We start from the raw sequence: 22257 nt of genomic DNA, 5'->3' as shown, positions 1-22257 counted from the left end.
TAAAATCAAAATGCTATTTCGAATTATGATCTAAACATTGAGCAAATAAGGAATTACGTAAAAAAATTCGAAGTATGTTGTAATGTACAAAAATATTTATGATTAAAAACTAATAAAAGTTTACTAAAGTATTTTACTAAGGTTCAATGAGGAACAAATGATTGCTTCGCAGCCACCAAGTGTTGTTGCTACAAACGAACGTATGGGAAAAAAACGATTCGAGTCGCATAAGCGAGGGAGAAGCAGACAAACTATAATACGTTCTTGATGATGATGATGATTCATCCGACCGATTTCGGCCATGGCGACCACTTTGACTCCTATCCGTCGATTTGGCGCTCGTGTGCTCGAAGATGGCTTATATAGAGGCTTATATCCATACAGTAAGATGGCTTATATCCATACAGAGGAGGGCCGCTCGGATTGTCGATAATCCCATTCTCTCGGATCGTTTGGAGCCTCTGGGTCTGCGGAGGGACTTCGGTTCCCTCTGTATTTTGTACCGTATGTTCCATGGGGAGTGCTCTGAGGAATTGTTCGAGATGATACCAGCATCTCGTTTTTACCATCGCACCGCCCGCCACCGGAGTAGAGTTCATCCATACTACCTGGAGCCACTGCGATCATCCACAGTGCGTTTCCAGAGATCTTTTTTGCCACGTACCATCCGGCTATGGAATGAGCTCCCCTCCACGGTGTTTCCCGAGCGCTATGACATGTCCTTCTTCAAACGAGGCTTGTGGAGAGTATTAAGCGGTAGACAGCGGCTTGGCTCTGCCCCTGGCATTGCTGAGGTCCATGGGCGACGGTAACCACTCACCATCAGGTGGGCCGTATGCCCGTCTGCCTACAAAGGCAATAAAAAAAAAAAAAAAAAAAAAAAATATATATATAGCCCATCTTCGCGGCAAAACTCCTTGCGCATTAAAGGCACGTAAGCACGCCGTTCTTATAATTATAGGTTATGGCAGCAGGTGGGCGGGCCTTCAACTGGTCGCGTTTGTAATCAAGGTCAGCTTTACGCTGATCCTCGAACTCGCGTACTTTGCTGTTCACCATCCTACGCCATTCTGGCCGCTGTGCTGCCAAGCGCTCCCATTGAGAGGGCTCTATATCACATCTCTTCATGTGTCGTTTCACGACATCCTTGTACCGCGAATTAAATAGGTCTCAATATACGTTTTTAATGTTATTTTAATTCTATTACCCTCCCGATGTTACGAGCTAGCACGCATCGCTAATTTGATGATTTGATGATGCTATGATGATACCATAAATTTGTTTTTGGTACAAAATTATTTTAATTTTAGCGTAAGCATTTAGTTTGAATTTCGTGCTTTCATCGCTAATTCTGTACGAGCTGTTTTTGCGTTTCTTATAGTATACTAATTTAGATTTCGCTTATCACGGGCGTTGACTAATTGTTTGATGTCTTTATTACTGCAGAGCCTCAGCTTTAACCGCGTCGACTTAACGCCTGAGTCACAAGTGGGCAGCAATAAAATTTTCGTCGCGAAACCCTAACAATCTTTATTGTCTGTTGGCAAACCTTGCCGGTGTTCGAAATGAATTTAGTGTGCAATACTTTTTATTTATTTATTTTTTGTTGCTTAGATGGATGGACGAGCTCACAGCCCACCTGGTGTTAAGTGGTTACTGGAGCCCATAGACATCTACAACGTAAATGCGCCACCACCTTGAGATATAAATTTTAAGGTCTCAAGTTTAGTTACAACAGCTGCCCCGCCCTTCAAACCGAAACGCAATACTGCTTCACGGCAGAAATAGGCGGGATGGTGGTACCTACCCGTGCGGGCTCACAAGAGGTCCTACCACCAGTAAATAACACATTCGTTTCATGGGTCTTTGATTAGAGACGATCGCCTCATTGGTCTATTCTTCTTCTTCTTCTGAGTCGGTCTCTTCATTGCTGAAGGTCGTGTCTAGTTTTAAATGTTGATCACTCGATGCACTATGCTTCTCCACCTCTTCCTGTCCTCGGCGGTCTTCATACCCTCGGTTATTGGCAGCCCCGTCAGCGTCTTTACCAGATCAGACCAGCGGGTTGATGAGCGTCGGCGTGATCTTCTCCCGTCAATCTGACCTACTACCATCACCTTCTCTAAGTTATACTCTAAATTACCTATTGATCGGTGGCTAACAACACAATGCCACTTTGAGTACATTCATCTATACTAATCTATACTTCTATACTAATATTATAAAGAGGAAAGATTTGTTTGTTTGTTTGTATTGAATAGGCTCCGAAACTACTGAACTGATTTGAAAAATTCTTTCACTGTTTGGAAATTACACTATTCCCGAGTGACATAGACTATAATCTTTTTTGAAAAAATTAGGTATCCTTAGTCCAATAATGTAGCCCAAGCTGTAAAAACATTACCTAAAATATTCTTTACATCGAGTGCCCTGCAAAAACTATTGACGATAGAATAAAATAATGTACTACAACTTTATAGAACACATTATTGTTAACAAAAAGTGTCGCGACAGCATATGTCTAACTATTATAGTTACGCCGCAATAAGTGTTCTTTAAGTAAAAAAAACTTCAGAGGTGTCAAGGGACACCCGGATGGAACGAAGTTCCTTTCGATTAATTAGTGAAGGAATTGTAATTTTTTTTTAAAGTTATAATAATAAATTATGGCATTATGAAGAAGAAAAAAGCAATACTATGAACTAAATTACTATTGTTGAAACGCTATCTCGAGAAACTGTACTCATTACGCGGACCAATCGGATACGAGCAATGTCACGCGATAAGCGCCTACACGTTGATTGGTCAGAATGACGGATTTAAAAAGTGTCGTGACAACTTTTCGTAAGAATTTTTTCCGTCTAGCCCCCTTTCACAACGCGCGATAAGGAACTTCGTTCCAAAAAATAAAACGTCACATATTGTTGAAATTTTTGTTAAAGATCCAAGCGGAGCCGGAGCGGGCCGCTAGTAGCGTGTAAACGAGGAAGAGAACGCGAGAGAAACTAAACAAAGAGCGTTTCGTATGTCGATCCTCTCAATAAACACAATTGTATATTGTAAACAATTCAATTTAAATAAAGGCTATTTGGTTTAAGCGACATTGCGCTTAACACGCAACATACCTACATCTTTGTAATTAAAGGTCCGTTTTATTTGGTATTAGCATAAACAGTTCGATGTTTTGAATTGAACTTCAATTAAGTTTACCCCTATTCAAATACCTAAAGAGGTTTCATATGTTATATTTTTTCTAAATTTTAACCTTTAAATATGTAGCTCTCCAGTAAGGCCCTTGTAGGCAGACGAGCATAACCCTCATGGTGAGTGGTTACCGTCGTCGACTTCAGCAATGCCAGGGGCAGAGCCAAGCCGCTGCCTACCGCAAATAACCTTTCACCCCTAGATATGAAAAAAAAAAAACGATTTACTTAACGTTAGATACAGTTCCCACACACTTGGATGATGACAATTAACACGTTAATTGCGTTGTGGTACAAGCATTAACCGAACTGCGATTTGATTAATAAGTTAATTTTTGAGACCGCCAAAATAAATCTGTATAAGGCAAAAACAAATATTAAATGTATGTAAACAAATATGAAACAAATAATAAATGTAATAATTAAATAATTTGTACTTTTTGAGAAAGCATGTTGCTGATAACTCTATTTCTGTAATCTGACGAATCATGTTGCGGATAATAACATAATATACTTTTAGGTTAGGAATATTGTGTACTTTTTTTTTATAATAAATGTAATAAATTCAAAACAAATAGTACCTCTTACTCATTTGTTTTTCTAATCTATTCCCTTTTATTTTTCTTTGTGTTTAATAATATTTTACTTTCGGTCAGTTTTATTTTTAAAGAAAAATATTATGAATAATATTGAAGAATATGTAAGTCAAATTTAGATAACTACGAAAACCGATTCATATTAAGAGATTGATTAAACAAAATACTATACATATTCTAATAGTAAATTATGTAAAAGATTGTTTAAAATAAATTGTTGAATTATTATTGATAAGATGGATGGACGAGCTCACGGCCCATTTGGTGTTAAGTGGTCATCTGAGCCCATTGACATTAATCAAGCTAATGCCGCCACCCACCTTGGGCCATGAGCTCTAAGTCTCAGTTTATTGTATACACGCTTAAGTATATAGATAACTGGCTGTACCCGCCCGCTTCGCTGGGCATTTAAAATAAAAATTGTTATTTCTCACCCCTACAAAGATTCTCATCATTAACGCCCCCGCAACTGGTATAGGGAGTCCAACACTCATTTAAACATTAGCCTATCCATTAAGTACATGTATTTTCTACATGGATACCAAGTTTCAAGTCAATCGGATGCATGGTTCAGTAGTTATAACGGAACATCCGTAAAAACTACTGTAGATTTATATATTAGTATAGAAGTATAGATAAGCGCCCAGACAAAGAGCAAACAAGCCTGTTCATCACACTCATGTTTGCCTGATGTGGTAATCGAAACCACGACCCTCGGAGCAACCGTCAGGGTCGCTAACTCCTGCACAACCGACTCAGTCTTTAATTAACTTGTTTTATTTACACCAGGGGTTCCCAAACATATTTTGTCTACTGCTCATTTTGAGAATAAATTAATTTTTAGCTACCCCATTTTTTCACCTCCTTAAAACCACTATAACGAGAGCTCAGTAGGTGTCTAGGAGTAATCCTAGATTAAGTTACAAATCGCCTGCCAAACCTCTACTCAACGCCCCCATTTTTTTCTGAGTCAGAAAAAAATTCTGAGTCAGAAAAAAATTCTATCCCGATCTATCGAAATCTAATTACCCTTACCATTTTGCTTATTTCTGCCGTGAAGCAGTAGTGCGTTTCGGTTTGAAGGGTGGGGCAGCCGCTGTAATTATACTTGAGACCTTAGAACTTATATCTCAAGGTAGGTGGCGCATTTACGTTGTAGATGTCTATGGGCACCAGTAACCATTTAACACCAGGAGGGCTGTGAGCTCGTCCACTTATCTAAGCAATAAAAAAATATCTTTACTCTTACCCTTTAGTTAGTTGGTCGTTACCCTTTAGGCCTGCAGCGCTCGCAAGGGGGCGTTATCGCCTACTTTAGGAAAGGCTGATTTACACCTAAGAGTGTGAAGTGACTGTACAATAATAAAACAATAAGCGACAGCGTCAATTTAAAACACATTCGCGTCACAGCGGTCCGCTCGTAACTCGATCCGCACGCCACCGACCTTGAGAGCCGGCGACAAAATGACCCTCTTCCTACGACCAAGGACGTGTCTATGCGTGAGAGTGGTCGCCATCAGCGGTGGTCACGGTGACTTGTTTTAGTGACTTTGCGTTTTCACGTGATAGTTGTATGTACTCAAATTAATAATGCGTTTATGTAATTTACGTGATCGCTGCCGGTGGGGCGTATTGTGAATCTATCGCTTCTACTGCTGCGTAAGATAATATACTATTACAAAATATTATTGAATTTACGATCTTATCATCATTATCATTATCCTGCCCTTCTCCCAGTTAGCTGGGGTCGGCGCAACATGTTTTCTCCTTCCATACTCTTCTATCATATACCATTTCTTCGCTCACTCCCCTCTTACCCTTATCGTCTTTCCAATCCATCCATTTATTTTCAGGTCTACCTCTTCCTCTATATCCTTCCACATTCATAGTTAACATTTTCTTACCAACCTCATTTTCATTTCGTCTCATCACATGTCCATACCATCCCAAACGCGCACTTCTCAGCTTCTCTGCCACAGGTGCCACTTTCAGACTTCCTCTAACATATTCATTCCGTATTTAGACATCTCGGTGTTATCCATTCTTGTTACTCCACACATCCATCGCAACATTCGCATCTCTGCTGCATGCAATCGCCTTTCATCCGAATTTACGATCTTATGTACATACATAATCACATCATCAAAAGTCTAAAAGATAATTAATTTTTTGCTATTATAATTTTATACTCTTACATAGTGTTACTATTTTTATTAATCGATTACATCCCTCCAACTAAGGTCCTCATAGGGTTCTTTTTTATTTATTTTCGACTCCTAAGCTTGTAGTTTGGGTAAATTGTGAGCATTACAGTTTGGTCGTGAGAAATTCTTTAGAGAATTCTTTTTTTTTCACTACCTATTCGCTGGTATCCTAAGCGGATATTACAGTTTCGCACGGACGAGCAGATAGGTCCAGCCTGAGCGAATTTGCTAGCGCCAGCTCTCTCAAGAGGAGTGGTTCGCAAAATCTACAACCGGATCGGAACCGTGACCGACTGAGAAGCTCCGACGAAAAACTCAGTGGGCTGTGTCTATGGGTTAATTCGGTGGCCGGTGCATGAAGAGCCTAAAAGCACCGAGAGTGAATCCAGAGGATTCGATCCGATACGACAAGTTTGAGGGGACGACGGCTTCGGGCTGCCCCTTGGCCTGTTAGACGATATTAGAGAGACTTTGAGGCCATATCGCACTATGGCATGAACACAATATCTTCACCAATCACTTGACTCTCAGATCGCGATCTGGTCTACTCACACACAGCAACTATACATGAGTTAAGTACACAAAAACGTTATATTAAAAATATTTTCTCAACGAAAAAAACCTCATGAATGAACGTCATAACAATTATACCACTTCGATAAAGCGGCACGACACGAGAACCCTCTCATCGTGGCCGCCGGTAACTACATTCCCGATCCTGCGGACAGAATGGAAAGCAGTCGACGTCGCCCAAAACACGTTATTTCGGATCCTCCCGAACCACTAACGGTGCTTCTACCCGTCGTTTGCGAAGAAGGGCTCGACGAGTAAATTAACCCTCAGACACAGCCCACTGAGTTTCTCGCAGGATCTTCTCAGTGGGCCGCGTTTCCGATCCGGTGGTTGATTCTGCGAAGCACGGCTCTTACTAGGGTTCGTCTTAGCAACGTCGTCAGGTTTGAGCCCTGTGAGCTCACCTACTAGTTAAGGTCACGCTGAAATAGCCTCTCGAGGCTATTAGCTTAGGTAGGACTAAAAAAAAAACAATTATATGCAAATGCTATAGGAATATCAGCTTAATTACAACTCGTGACAGGCACAAAACAGCTTGCATCCGGCGTTTCTGAACAGTATCCGACACGTTGACAACGATCTTTTGATTCAATTACAATTATAATAAAATTTATTATTGCCTTGAATTACGTTATTTAACATCAAATCCAAATTATGTAAAACTCAAGGTTTGGCTGATCGTGGTTGAATTGTACAAGACGTTGTGAGTATTTAATCAATCAAATATTTCATAGGAACGACTACATTATATTAATAAGACCGCATAAATATTATAAAAACCAAATAGTTTCTAATGAAACCTGTGGCCTAAAAATACGTCCAGTTTCTACATTTTAACCGATTTATATTAAGAGATTAAAAACTAAAAACTGTTATTAATACTAATAGTAAATTATAATAATTAAAAGGTTTTTTAAAATAAATTCTTTAATTATTTTTTAATTTTTTAGTTGAATTTCAATTTTTTCAATTTATTTTTTAAAATTGAATTGTTTTCAGTCCTTAATAAGTATTCCAAATTTCGAGTTAATCCAACGCTTTGAAGGGGGTCAAAATCATGTTCAAAGATTCCGTTACAAACATACATGCGTCTGAAGCTAATAAAATCGTATTAAAAAAACGTGGGGTGCATGGTATCAGTAGTTATAAATAATTTATGAACAGATATGAGTAGAAAGGTTATTTTGATGATATCCTGAAAAGTATTTAGTTAGTTTTTTAAACTATTATTTATTACTCTTATATTATATGTTTATGTAGAAAAAAAATTGGTAACTGTCAACTTTTTGCTTTGACGGAGTCGCATCTCGCCCGGTGAGTAGAAAAACAATCAACACACGGTTTCTCTTATAGGCATGCTCCGATCTATGTAATGTTTCATTAAGTGTAGCAAAACGAAGCATCTCTAATCTATTTTGAAAACTATTGTGGCGGGTAGCCATCATACAACGCAAGATAATTGACAGATGCCTGAATCTCGCTTACGACATTTTCAAGATAAAGCGCATATATACAAGTTCCGAACAACAACATTCGGACCGTCGGTCTACCGAGCAAATATCACCAGCTCGGTGGAAGGTCTTTCCTTTCTTCGTTAAACATCTCCAAACTATTCATCATAGAAGCCGCCACTCGCCACGCTTGTAGTATCAAACGAATGACATATACGCATAAAAATGTCTCAATTCTCGTTGCTAATGCTGAAACGACACGCTTATTTATACTAATTTGTGACACAATTGATAACAGCATTACGTGTTAATTGTAATCCTGCTACAGTCGACTTTGCACTTACATACATACGTGTACAAAGTCAAACAATTAGGATACTTTTTTTACGACTTTTTAGTTTTAGTACTATCACTTTGAAACAAGCATAATTTTTTTTAAATTGTATTTTAAATCGTCGTGGCCCAAGGGATAGGACGTCCGGCGCACCAGACGGTGTTGAGTGATGCACCGGTGTTCGAATCCCAGGCGGGTACCAATTTTTCTAATTAAATACGTACTACTCAACAAATGTGCACGATTGACTTCCACGGTGAAGGAATAACATCGTGTAATACAAATCAAATCCGCAAAATTATAATTTGCGTAATTACTGGTGGTAAGACCTCTTGTGAGTCCGCGCGGGTAGATACCACCACCCTGTCTATTTCTGTCGTGAAGTAGTAATGCGTTTCGGTTTGAAGGGTGGGGCAGCCGCTGTAACTGTACTTGAGACCTTAGAACTTACTTATATCTCAAGGTGGGTGGAGCATTTTCGTCGTAGATGTCTATGGGCTCCAGTAACCACTTAATACCAGGTGGGCTGTGAGCTCATCACCGCATATAAACAATAAAAAAAATAAACTTTGAATGGTGCTTTTATATTAATTCTCTAGTGCGTTCTGTGTCAAAAAAAAACCAAGTATTCTAGAATTATGTTTTATAGAAAAATAGACGGTAGTTAGCACAAACATCAAATTTTGACGGGTAACAACTTAGTCGTGCGTGACGTTGCGAAATAATACATGCAATGACAATAACAAACGCGAAATTAAACCGTAAAAGCAGTTGTAATTATATCTACGACTCGAGAAAACTCGACCAAAAGCTTTAGTGCTTCTATAGCTATAATGTGTCGGAGTTAGACCCAAACGCGGTCGCACCGCTAGTCGGGCCACGGACGACTCGCATTCGCGTGCAACGGCTTAACAAACTAAGTAGTTAGAAATATATACTCACTCTTTCTTATTGTTGACTACAATGACTAGCTTCACCTTCCGAGGGCCCTTGGTCATTTTGCAGATATCCTTGCTGTTTTCCACCGGGCCCTGGGTCAGAATTTTTAATAGAGGAATGTTTTCGTATGTCTTCACACAGCAGCCGGAGGCCCAGCTCCGTATGTCACCTTTCTGACATCCTAACTAACTATAACCATTCTTTTCTTTAGACATCTCTCTGTATTATCACTTTGCTACATCAATACTGTTCGTTTTAGCACTTTCACTTTTATCACTAATTTAATACTGAAGATACTGTTGAAAAAAAGAAAAACGTAATCACTACACCTCGAGTCGATTCTGTATATTTATTGAAATATAATTACATAATAAATAACGATTTAGATAAAGCGTTGATCGATGCAGTCAATGACGTTCTGTTCGATATTTCGTAATTAGATAATGGAGATTTAAGAATTAGATTTATTCGACACGCGAATTACAGAAAATTTAATTCGTTTGATAAATTCAATAAACAAACACAACAGCGCTAAGAACGTACGGATAAAAATGAAGGTTGATGAATGTTTTATGCGCGCTAGTACCGCGAACGATATTATGTAATGTTTCGTTGAATGTAGGTGATCTTCTCTCCTTGGCGACAATTTTTATCGAAATGGCACAGAAACCGTATACGAAAGAACGCAACGACGTCGAGATTCACCGTGATGTATTATGATGTATGACCCATTCTGGATTGTAAAGATTGTGATAAAGCGCTTCTTGATACGGTCCGTCTACGTGCAGGCTGAATGTTAAATATTTAAGACGACTATGTCAGCTCTTGCGGGATTTATTAATTTTTATTGTTTTTAATGTTACGTGCTTAGTAGAGACTATAGACGTCACAATACGAAATTTAACGACCAATACGCTGACTCAATGGCAACCTTTCGCACTGAAATCACTTGACAACTTCGCATCGAAAACTGGAAAGTGCTGGTCGATATATTGTTCATACCTAATCGTTGGTAGTCTATGTATTTGGGATTGGTATTTAAATGCCAGCATACCCTTGATTCGAGTACATTGGGCGTTTTATCAATTAAGCCACGACGACTTCAATTTTCTCCCGAGAATTTTGAGCCCCCCACCTTAACTGAGCGTTTCTATGCTCGTAATCAACAGCTTACGGAGCCTACAGAGTCTCGAATTCAATAAATTGCGCACAAAGATATATTAAACAACTCAATATAATAATATGTTTTTTTTTGCATTCTTTGTCATCAGACTGCCCACGGCATGTAACGCTATGTTTAGGACACTGCCAGAAATATTCCTGGTAACTTGGAACGGTTAATGGGGATAAGGAAAGTGGAAGGTAAAAGGCCAAGAAATTGGAGCCCCAAAAGGCTCTTTTATTGGACGGATCAGACCCTACACCAAATGGATATCCTTACCAACAACACAGTTCACCAAATGGACGCATACTGTTGAAAGAGTGTTACGGAGTCTCGATCTTCAGCAGTGAAGGAAAATGGACCACACTGATGGCAATATACAATGACGATATACCTTCCGCAAATCCGGAGCTCGTGATAGAAAATAACATTTAAACGACCCCAAAAAATATCAAAAGTGGCGTATACATATTTATCTGACACGCCATAAATTATTATTTAAAAGGAAAATTCTCATGAATGCGTACAAAAAGTATTACGTGGGGATTACTGAAACGTCTCAGATTAAGTATTAGTACAACGGTACTGATTATGATTTTAGAATGTTAATCCTTCCAGTATCATTGATTTTTATTAACGGATAAGACTAACAACAGATAATGCTAATACAGCAAGATTAAAACCTATCATATCTTAGCTAGGCGTCTTTGATTTCTGAACGAGACCTGTTTTGGTATTAAATCTTGCACGTTTCGCTGTTTTCGTAATCAATTTTTCTGTTATTTCATATAAAATTTAAACATAAGTAATTAATCGTGCAATTTATCGAGGCTATTGTTTTATTTTCAAGTCTACGCATCTTGTAAACTGTTCAGATTACAAACAACAACAATTTGCGTTATACACATTGTTATTATCCAATCCCCGCCATTATCCATCCGTATCCATAGTCCATTCTCGCATATTATAAGCTCTAGTTATCACTGCATATACGCTGTGCCACATCTTTCTATGGACTGTTATATCATAATCAGGCGGGTCGTATCCTCTATCTTTTTTATAATGATAAAAAAACCAAATTCGCTTACGCTTACTTGGAAATGAACAAAAAGTTTTCATAAATTACGCGTTACAGAGCTAAATATGACATTAAATTTCTTTATCTATTACGACTATGTGTCGAGGGTCATCTTGGAAACCTGAGCGAGTTAGTACCAGTTTATTTCTCGAAGACAGCTATGACTCTAGTACAATATATCCTGACTTCGATATTTACATTGCGGCCTCTAAATATTGCGGGAACCATTAACACATTTGAAAAAACTTGATGCTATCTGCGATAAATAGCAAATAGTCATACGCAAGAAGAAAATGAGAATAATATAAGAACAGGCCCAACAGCGGATATCGAGAGAAGCATACATTCAGCATTGGACAACATTAAATAAATTTAAAGTACATTACCGGAACGTGATCATAATGATTTCCTTAATAAGGCAACGATAAAACTGTAGTACTTCAATACGCAATATGAAAATACAATGTCCGCACAAAACCGATTTTAATACTGAAGAAATAAATTGATCAATCGAGAACCGAGCAGAACTAGAAACAATGAGACATCGACATTCGTTTGCTGCTACTGAAATGTTATTTATTTCAGTTTACGCACGCTAACAGACGACAGTGGTATTAAACTATGCAATTAACTATGAATTGGTCACAATCTTACGACCGTGAGCATTTATTGTGCTATAGCTAATCCTGGTTAGACGGACATTTAGTTTATGCCATTAGCAGCGACGGATCCCCCCATCTCCCGAAACCTATAATTTCAGCACTATAATTAGACGCAAGCTTATTAGTAAATCCTGCTTTTGCAACACCCAAAACATTCTTTTTCATCGACATTAAAACACTTATATAGGTTATGCCATTAGCAGAGACAGATTCCCTCTATGTGGCGATGCCTATAATTTTGGCACTATAATTAGACGCAAGCTTATTAGTAAATCCTGCTTTTCGACACCCCAAACATCTATATATTAATACGTGAAGCAAAAACTTTGTATCCCTTTTTACGAAAATTGCGCGGACGGAGGAGTATGAAATTTTCCACACTTATAGAGAATATAAAGAAGTGCACAATGCTAATATTTTTTTAAAGTAATGCATAAAAGATACATTAAATCAATAAAGAAAACATTACACACACTACATACCATGTATTTGACGCACACACGCATGCATACTATTTATTGTCAAACTTTGGTTCTTGACGTCTGTTGTCAAATTGAGAATAGATTAAATATTGTTTGACTTTGTTAATATTTTTTATAGCGTAGTCTTGGCGAAATTTGTGATTATAGAAGTATAAAATATAATCATAATAGTGTAAAAACTTACAATTCCAATTAATAATAGTCGAATTTCGACTACTGCGGGACCTCTAGTCCTTTTTAATCGACATTAATACACTTAGGTATATAGTTTATGCCATTAGCAGCGACAGATTCCCTCTATGTCCCGATGTCTATAATTTTTGCACTATAATTAGACGCAAGCTTATTAAGTATATCCTGCTTTTCAACACCCCAAACATCCTTTTTGATCGATATTAAAAAACTTATAAGCACACTTCACAGTGCACATAGCATGTGGTACGGGCCTAGTATCGCAACTTCTTTTATGAGAAGAACCCCAGCTATCACTAGCCTGTGAGAGCCATATAAGGCATAATTTAAAAACGTGATAATCACTTAACCTTGATCTTAAACGCTCAAATCAAATTTATATTGAACTAAGTGTAATAACAAACAAGGATATGGATTAGTCTACGCAGAAAACGTGAAAATAATGTCGAGCGACCTACAGACAAACAAGTTTGGTACAGATGTGGACGACCTCATGGCCTACATGATGTCTCATAAATTAATTATTTCATAAATTAATTAATTATTTTACTGGTGGTAGGACCTCTTGTGAGTCCGCGCGGGGAGGTACCACCACCCTGCTTATTTCTGCCGTGAAGCAGTAATGCGTTTCGGTTTGAAGGGTGGGGCAGCCGTTGTAACTATACTGAGACCTTAGAACTTATATCTCAAGGTGGGTGGCGCATTTACGTTGTGGATGTCTATGGGCTCCAGTAACCACTTAACATCAGGTGGGCTGTGAGCTCGTCCAACCATCTAAGCAATAAAAAATATATATATATTACTTATCGCCCATAACACACAACAACATTAATTCCACTACTAAGTTTCAGAATAAAGGATAAATGAAGCTTCAGTTTTACTGTAAAACTAACTCTTCAAACTATTATGTTGCGGAATTAGACTGGACGGACCGAAAATGGGCACAATAACTACAACTACTTAATTCTGCAGGTTTGGTTTTAATTATAATTTTCTTCACAACAATGAAAGAATAACATTATAATAAAAATCACTTGAATAACCTCATCCTGAAGGATGCCAAGACCGGGTAAAGTTGAGGAGTTTAAGTTGGCGGACCCTGGCATTAGACCGAGAAAACGCTAGGAATGAGAAGTTATTTCTTCACAGTGGAAGCCGTTTGCCAATACATGTTGGTATTTAGGCCACGAGCATTGGTTCCCATAGCTGTGACGTGAAGATTCATTGAGCTGACCCAAAGAAAAAGACACATAAATGGTATTCCCACTATCTGTCAATATAAAATGAAATAATGAATGAATGTAATCAGATCGACTAACATACTTCGATGTACGAGTTATCTTAACATTTCTATGATTTGAAATAATCAAAGTAATTATCATTTTATATTTAAATCATCTAACTCTAAATATTAAAATTATCAAGATTAGAATATTTTTGTTACATACAAATTCCCCAGATTAATAATAATTAACACCCAAAAATTTCTAAACATCAGGTACATTTGCAAAAACATATTATATTACGTTTTTTTATTTTTACTATCACTAACCTGAATTGTGCACTTCCTGTGATATGAAAGAAATTAAAATTTATATTATTTTATCTGATAATTGATATGCATTGCCGTAATCAAGGTACAAAATCATAATAATTAATGATTATTACGACACGCTAGGTAACTAAATTGTTAACGGTGAGTGTTGATTTTGATAAGGATAAAAAAATTAGAAAACATTGCGGTTTTTTTTTCTTTCAAAATCACGTTGACGTAGAAGAATACAGAAATCATCTACTAAATGTGCAAGCACCAATTCGCGACTAAAAGAGAGATTGACTAAGTGTTGAACATAATAATAAATTGTTTTTTTTCTAACAATAGCTTCAAGGGGCTATTCTGGCCTCGCCTTTGTTTATGGGCAAGCTCATAAGGCTTAATTTGAAAGGATTTGCTAACTAACATATGTGCTTCGCTGAATCTACCTGCGGATCGGAATCGCGACCCACTGGAAGATTCACCGACGCTCAGTGGGTTGATAATTACGAAATCAAGAACATCGCTGAAGAATCAGTCTGAGTTCAAGTTTAGGATTCGATGTGTTTGTTTTGATTAAGTTTATGTTATTTTCCTCCTTTTAATATAGACAACGTTATATTAAACGCTAACACTAATATATTTTGAGTGCTTTTATATATGTAGTATGTTTGTATTTTTGTGTATATGCATGTGTTGAATGCCTGTATTTATTGCTTTTATTGTGTATATTCGTGTGTATTTTATTGTGTATGAGTGTGTCCAATTAACTTATCAATGCTTTAAGATTTAAGTCCGCCAACACTTCATATGTGACAGAGAAATAAATAAATAAATTCATTTTTCGTGCGAAGGTTCAAACCTCGGTCCAATAAAATAAAAACGTTGCCCATCTAAAATACGTACATAAAATATGATTGATACCACTATGATTGTTTACATTAAATAAGATAAATTAAGTCAATCAATTTAGACAAGACTACTACCCGCAGACGAGGGATGCCAGGGGCAGAGCCAAAGCCGCTGCCTACCGTTAAGTACTCTCCAAGTATTCCGCTTCACACCATATAAAGTTTTAGTTAGATATTAACAAGTTGATTTGAATACTAGCTGCACCCGTCCGCTTCGCTGGGCATTTAAAATTAACATTATTATTTCTCACCCCCACAAAGATTCTCATCATTAACGCCCCCGCAACTGGTGTAGGGAGTCCAACACTCATATAAATATTAGCCTATCCATTAGGTACATGTATTTTCTACATGGATACCCAGTTTCAAGTCAATCGGATGCATGGTTCAGTAGTTATAACGGAACATCCGTAAAAACCGCTGTAGATTTATATATTAGTATAGATTTTCCTTCAACAAACGTGATGCTTAATAGCATAAAACAATTCTGAATGTAGACATATTCATGACTGTCAAGACTTTAAGCGTAAAATAATCAATCATCGAGATAAACACTGATACGCTGACCTACCTTCCGTAATCAGGAATATTGTAATACTTTAACCGGAGTAGAGAGTTTTTACGATACGAATTCAAATATCTATATATTAATACGTGAAGCAAAAACTTTGTATCCCTTTTTACGAAAATTGCGCAGACGGAGGAGTATGAAATTTTCCACACTTATAGAGAATATAGAGAAGAAGTGCACAATGCTAATATTTTTTTAAAATAATGCATAAAAGATACATTAAATCAATAAAGAAAACATTACACACACTACATACCATGTATTTGACGCACACACGCATGCATACTATTTATTGGCAAACTTTTGTTCTTGACGTCTGTTGTCAAATTGAGATTAAATATTGTATGTCTTTGTTAATATTTTTTATAGTGTAGTCTTGACGAAATTTGTGATTATAGAAATATAAAATACAATCATAATAGTGTACAAACTTACAATTATAATGAATTATAGTCGAATTTCGACTACTGCAGGTCCTCTAGTTCAATAGAAAACTGTTTATTCAATAACGTCTTTAGCTTCATTTTAAACGATAGCTTTTAGTGTTACGATTGATCAGTTTATTTTTTGCGGCTAACAGATATTTTCTGTACAAATATCATGAATCTTTCTTTATGTTTAACCTGTGTGCGTTTCTAAGCCATTCGCCCGATTGATATGAAAATTGGAACAGCTGTCCTTGGCACATCAACGAAGGTATCCGTCATATCACCATCAACATCAGACAGACGGTATGCATAATATAATTCCAACAAATGTATCATATGTTTGTCATATCGTCGCTGTCAAACCAAAATCTGCTATGTGCAAAAACTCTATTTTGAATTAACGAGTAAAAACATTTTCGTATAAAATTTTATATGAAAGTGAATTTTTAAGAACTATATCTAAAGAAAGCTATAGATAAATATTAAAGCTATAGACACATAGCAGTTTTTTTTATACGGTAAATAGAGCTGTGAACTATACGAAAAGGTCAAAAAGTAAAAATCTCAAAAAGTGCACATAGCAGATTTTGGTTTGACAACGACGATACGTCATATGGTTTAAGGAATAATTGATCAAAATTATAACTATACTAGCTGACCCGACAAACGTTGTATTGCCATATACATGGACCACCCTTAACATTTAGGTATGAAAAATAGATGTTGACCATTGCAGAGGAGTTTGGTAACAAAAACCGCGACACAAGAATTTCAAATATTAGATATGTTTACCCTAACTTTTTCCTGATAAGTTCTTATTAGCGTTTCTATGTTTGTGTTGCATTTAAGACTTTATTCCACCCATTAACTGAATTACTTCCCTATTTCATTTACACGGCTATTACCATTTTATAGTTCAAAATGTTGGATGTGATTGAAGTTGTTTAAAATGGTGTCAAATTTTAATCATTAAAATACTTTTGAATCAAATAATATATCTATAAATTTGTTGTTAACAAAAACTAGTAGTTAAATAAACAGAATCTAGCTTAACTAACAGCTATCGCTTAAGACATTAGCAAAACAAGACGCAATGTTAACTCATTATCTATTTTCTAACAACTTTAAGATTGGTTCAAATTTTCCGAAATTACGAACCAATTATTAAAAAAATAAAAATAAAAACACCAAAGCTACCAATGGTTTAACCTCTCAAAGAATACCTTATAGGAACACTGAATGTTTTGAATTAAAATATTTAAACTACCTTCAAGACTAATTAAAGTAATGTTAGTACAATAAGTGCAAGTAAAGTCTTAAAGAAATTGTCAATAAAACCTCTTTGCCTTGAGCCACCTTAGAAGTCGGACTATATTCAAATAGATGAATGACAGATCATATGATCTGCCCTCGTGAGCTAGATAATTGAAAATAAAACAAGTCTTAATGGCGCACGTGACAACAATTTATTTATGAAAGAACTTTACTATCTATTGCATACCAATATTGAACGAAATACGTGAGTAGGACCTAATTTAGAATGAAGCAATATTGTATTATATAAAGAAGCAAAGAAAAATAAATATGTAACAATATTCAATCAACAATGAAAAAAAAAGCCAAACCAGTCCACGAGTATGAGCGGGATGAAGTAGATATTACGAAAGGTTTTGTAATTTATTATATTAACACTTTAGCCTTTTCAAGCTAATTGCAGTTTTTGGAGTTTACTCCTTTAGAATCGATTTACATATATAGGCCCGGGGTATGAAAATTATGGGGACCAAAATCGTACTAGCATGTCACACGAAATGCGTTATGCGCATTTCGTGTGACATGCTAGTACATGCGCCGGCAGTCCGCCACAAAGCCTCGTACTGATCGCGCGTTTCTCTCATTATTGTATTTTCATATATTTGTTAGTCGTTTGTTTTGTGTCTCGTTAATTTGTTAATAATCTGTAGTGTATCGTGTTGTCGTAATATAGAACTATTTCTCGTATTGTTTCGTTTAATTTTTTATATCCAGTAAACTCCAGTCGTGCGTCGGAGCGGACACACACACTTTTTTTTTTTAAATATTTCATTTAAAATCTAAGTTTCGTTTGAATTTTATCCAAATTTTGGAACTAACAATGACGCCAAATAAATCACGTCAATAGACAGCGATTCGGCTCTGCCCCTGGTATTGCTGATGTCCATTGGCGACGCTGACTGATCACCATGAGGTGGGCCGTATGCTCGTTCCGTCTACAATGTCAGTATAAACAAAAATAATAAAAAAGTGTCAGTCACATAGACATTAAACAAAGAATGTAAGAGAATCAATTGCAAATGAGAATTATTGATTCACCGCAACCGTCTGTCTACCAGCGCTTGTACGACAAAAAAATATAATACTTCTGGGAAAACTTTATTACCCTTGCAATTTTATTACAAAATTCTGATAGTTTTACGAAGTCGGTATTTCCTAGTCAATTAAGTTTTTCAATTGCACGTTAGCCTCTAAAACTGTAAAATGATCATTAGCAGTTTTTATGGTCCCATTTTATATTGTACTAGCTGCGCCCGCGGCATCGCTTGCAACAAAATGCTAATGTTATTTTTTTTTTATGATGGAAGTATTACTGGTGGCCCAAAGGCTTTTCCAGTTTCACCAGGACAGGTGGGCGAGCAAAGGCTCAGCCAGGAGGGGTGGGATTTGCTAACAGCTGTCCGAGCCCCTCCGAAGGAGACCTAACAACTCAGGAGCAATTGCTTCGCGAGCTAATGTTCGTCGGAGTTGTCACGTCGCTATTATATGTGTAAAAAGTTTTATATCAATTCGAGGAGTGAAAAGCGATTTGGCTTAAGTGACATTTCGCTTAATACGCGAAATTCATCCTTGTAATTAAAGGTCCGTTTTATTTGGTATTAATATGAGCAATTCGATGTTTTTAATAGAACTTCAATTATGTTACCCCATTCAAATAGCCGAAGAAGTTTTTTTTTATCATGATACTAGCTGACCTGGTAGACTTCGTAGTGCCTCAATTGATAAATAAAACACCTAAAGTTTTGTATAAAATAAACTTAAAACAAACAAAAGGAATCCGTCCGACGGGGGGCGCATGAAAGAAAAAACAAATTTATTATTTTTATTTAATTCCGAATATTTTCATATTTATCCTTTTAAATCTTCTCTGGACTTCCACAAATAATTCAAGACAAAAATTAGCCAAATCGGTTCAGCCGTTCTCGAGTTTTAGCGAGACTAACGAACAGCAATTCATTTTTATTTTATATATTATGTTTTTTTTTTATTGCTTAGATGGGTGGACGAGCTCACAGCCTACCTGGTGTTAAATGGTTACTGGAGCCCATAGACATCCACAACGTAAATGCGCCACCCACCTTGAGATATAAGTTCTAAGGTCTCAAGTATAGTTACAGTTAGTAGATATATAGATTTTTTACAAACTTTAAACTTTGGATAGCTTTGCGGTAAAGTTGCATAAATGTCGTTTAAACAAAATAATACTTTCAACCCTCGAATTCGTTTTCGAGTTTTTAGGTGAACACACATAGACACATACATTTTCTTCTATATAGATGCTGTATTATTTCTGAAACGGCCACCGAGATTACCAGTAAATGCATATTGTGAACATTCAACGTCAGATGCATTTATCTTATCAAACACAAATGGGTCATATTTGTATGTGATTGTTGACATACTGTGTGTTTCATTATCCTTGATTTTAGTATCGATATATTTTCTATATCACGCTTGAGTTTCTTTTACACTTTACCTACTTATTCGCTGATAGTCTAAGAGGCTATTACACGGTAACAACTCACCGTCAGGTGGGCCGTATGCTAGTCTGCCTACAAGGGCAAAAAAAAGAGCAGTGCTTCGCTGAATCTACCACTGGATCTGAATAGCGTCAATGGTCCTTGATGCGAATGCAAATTCTTATCAGACGTCTTGATATCGGTAAAAATTACGTTCAAAGATTACATTACATACAAACGAACATAAATACATACCCAACTAATAAAACAAAATTACAAATAAGCCTACAATTAATATACCAACACTTTGCCTATTTCTGTCGTGAAGCAGTAATGCGTTTCGGTTTGAAGGGTGGGGCAGCCGTTGTAACTATACTTGAGCCCTTAGAACTAATATCTCAAGGTGGGTGGCGGCATTTACGTTGCAGACGTCTATGGGCTCCGGTAACCACTTAAAACCAGGTGGGCCGTGAGCTCGTTCACCTATCTAAGCAAAAATAAAAAATACATTTTTCAATTTTCATTAATCCAAAGAGATACGCGAAATGCGATTAATAATTTGGTTTTCACTTCCCGTGTAATAAACATGCTAATTCTACTATAACACTACGACTAATCCTATGCTATGACTACAGCATAATGATTCATAATAATATTCTGTTTGTTAATTACACAATAGTTTTGATGACGTGATGACGTAATAAGATCAATTTTTGATTCATAATTTGTTATTTCAATTTGTCGTAAATATTTTTTGATTTATCCGCTTAACATCAGATGGGCTGTGAGTTCGTACACTCATATAAGCAAAAAATTATATTAACAAAAGTTACCTTGAACTACAAAACTATTCTAAACTAGCTGACCCCAGCAGACTTCGTAGTGCCTCAATCGATAAATAAAAGACCTAAACTTTCGTCAGACGGGGGACACATCAAAGGAAAAACAAAATTGTTATTTTTATTCAATTCCGAACATTTTCATTCATTTATCTACCTTTTAAACCTTCTCTGGACTTTCACAAATAATTCAAGACCAAAACCAGCCAAATCGGTCCAGCCGTTCTCGAGTTTAGCGAGACTAACGAACAGCGATTCATTTTTATGTATATAGATATTATTTTTACACTATTTACCCAAAAGTAACGTGAATTAAATTTACTTTAATGCGTTACAATATACATATTTTCTAGACATTCCCTGGCGTTATCTATCTCAAACTTTAACACTACTTTAGTTCACAACTTTTAATATAACTAACTCTGTGAATCGTCACCCGTGATAGTTTTATTTTGCAGAATAATGACAGAAAAACTTAAATGGAGAATAGTCGTATTTAGCTTGAAACAGAGCGAGAGCGAGAGATAGCTCTATCCCTTTTCATTGAATCCAGATTTAAAAAAAAATACAACTAAATACTGAGACCCATAACTCCGTCACAATACGAGGGCATACTGGTGATACATCATCGAACATTCAAGCAATCTAATCGTGACGGCTGCCGTCAGAACGCAGATTTTAAAAATGTATGTTATTTATCGTTATCACACAAAGATAAGTGGATTTTGATTTTGACATCCAGTTCCTTACGTAACCGAGAGGTTTGAGAAAACGAACCGAAACATTCGCGGGAGAAGAAGAAAAACGAGACACCCAAGATGTACCCTTTACTGGTGGTGGGACCTCTTGTGAGTCCGCGCGGGTAGGTAACACCGCGCTACCTATTTTCTGTCGTGAAGCAGTAATGCGTTTCGGTTTGAAAGGCGGGGCAGCTGTTGTAACTATACTTGAGACCTTAGAACTTATATCTGAAGGTGGGTGGCGTATTTACGTCGTAGATGTCTATGGGCTCCAGTAAACACTTAATACCAGGTGGGCTGTGAGTTTGTCCACCCATCTAAACTATAAATAATAAAACCCTGCCTATATTTCGATCGGCCACAGCTCGAAATGGGCCCTAACATTCATATATTTAAAGTTTTTTAAATCACACAAAACCTTTAAACATAGACGGCTTGCTTCTAAACAAATTCGAAATAAATAACTAGAAAAATCTCAGTACGTTACAGACATCGCACCGTTTCGATCTCAAAATCCGGATGAAACTGAATATGAACACCACGTAATTGAAACACGTAAGAAAATGCAAAGAGAAAAACTGACGT

General features: G+C 36.7%; 1 protein-coding gene across 4 annotated transcripts in view; it reads right to left on the bottom strand.

Annotated features, from left to right (window-relative positions):
- Positions 1 to 22257, bottom strand: part of Mitf (transcription factor Mitf) — a 170110-nt gene that overhangs the window by 23000 nt on the left and 124853 nt on the right. For 3 of the 4 annotated variants that reach the window (XM_089739546.1, XM_089739545.1, XM_089739547.1), the window contains exon 2: positions 9304 to 9596. The exons of the other annotated variant lie outside the window; for it this stretch is intronic. In XM_089739546.1, the coding sequence (XP_089595672.1) occupies positions 9304 to 9359 (56 nt within the window). In that variant the 5' untranslated portion in view covers positions 9360 to 9596. The remainder of the gene's footprint in view (positions 1 to 9303; positions 9597 to 22257) is intronic. 4 annotated transcript variants of the gene reach the window in all.

Source organism: Bombyx mandarina, chromosome A1 (assembly GCF_030267445.1).
Source record: "Bombyx mandarina strain Sakado chromosome A1, ASM3026744v2".
Classification (NCBI taxonomy): domain Eukaryota; kingdom Metazoa; phylum Arthropoda; class Insecta; order Lepidoptera; family Bombycidae; genus Bombyx; species Bombyx mandarina.
The sequence above is the reverse complement of the archived record's forward strand: the minus strand, read 5'-3'. Positions and strand labels throughout refer to the sequence as shown.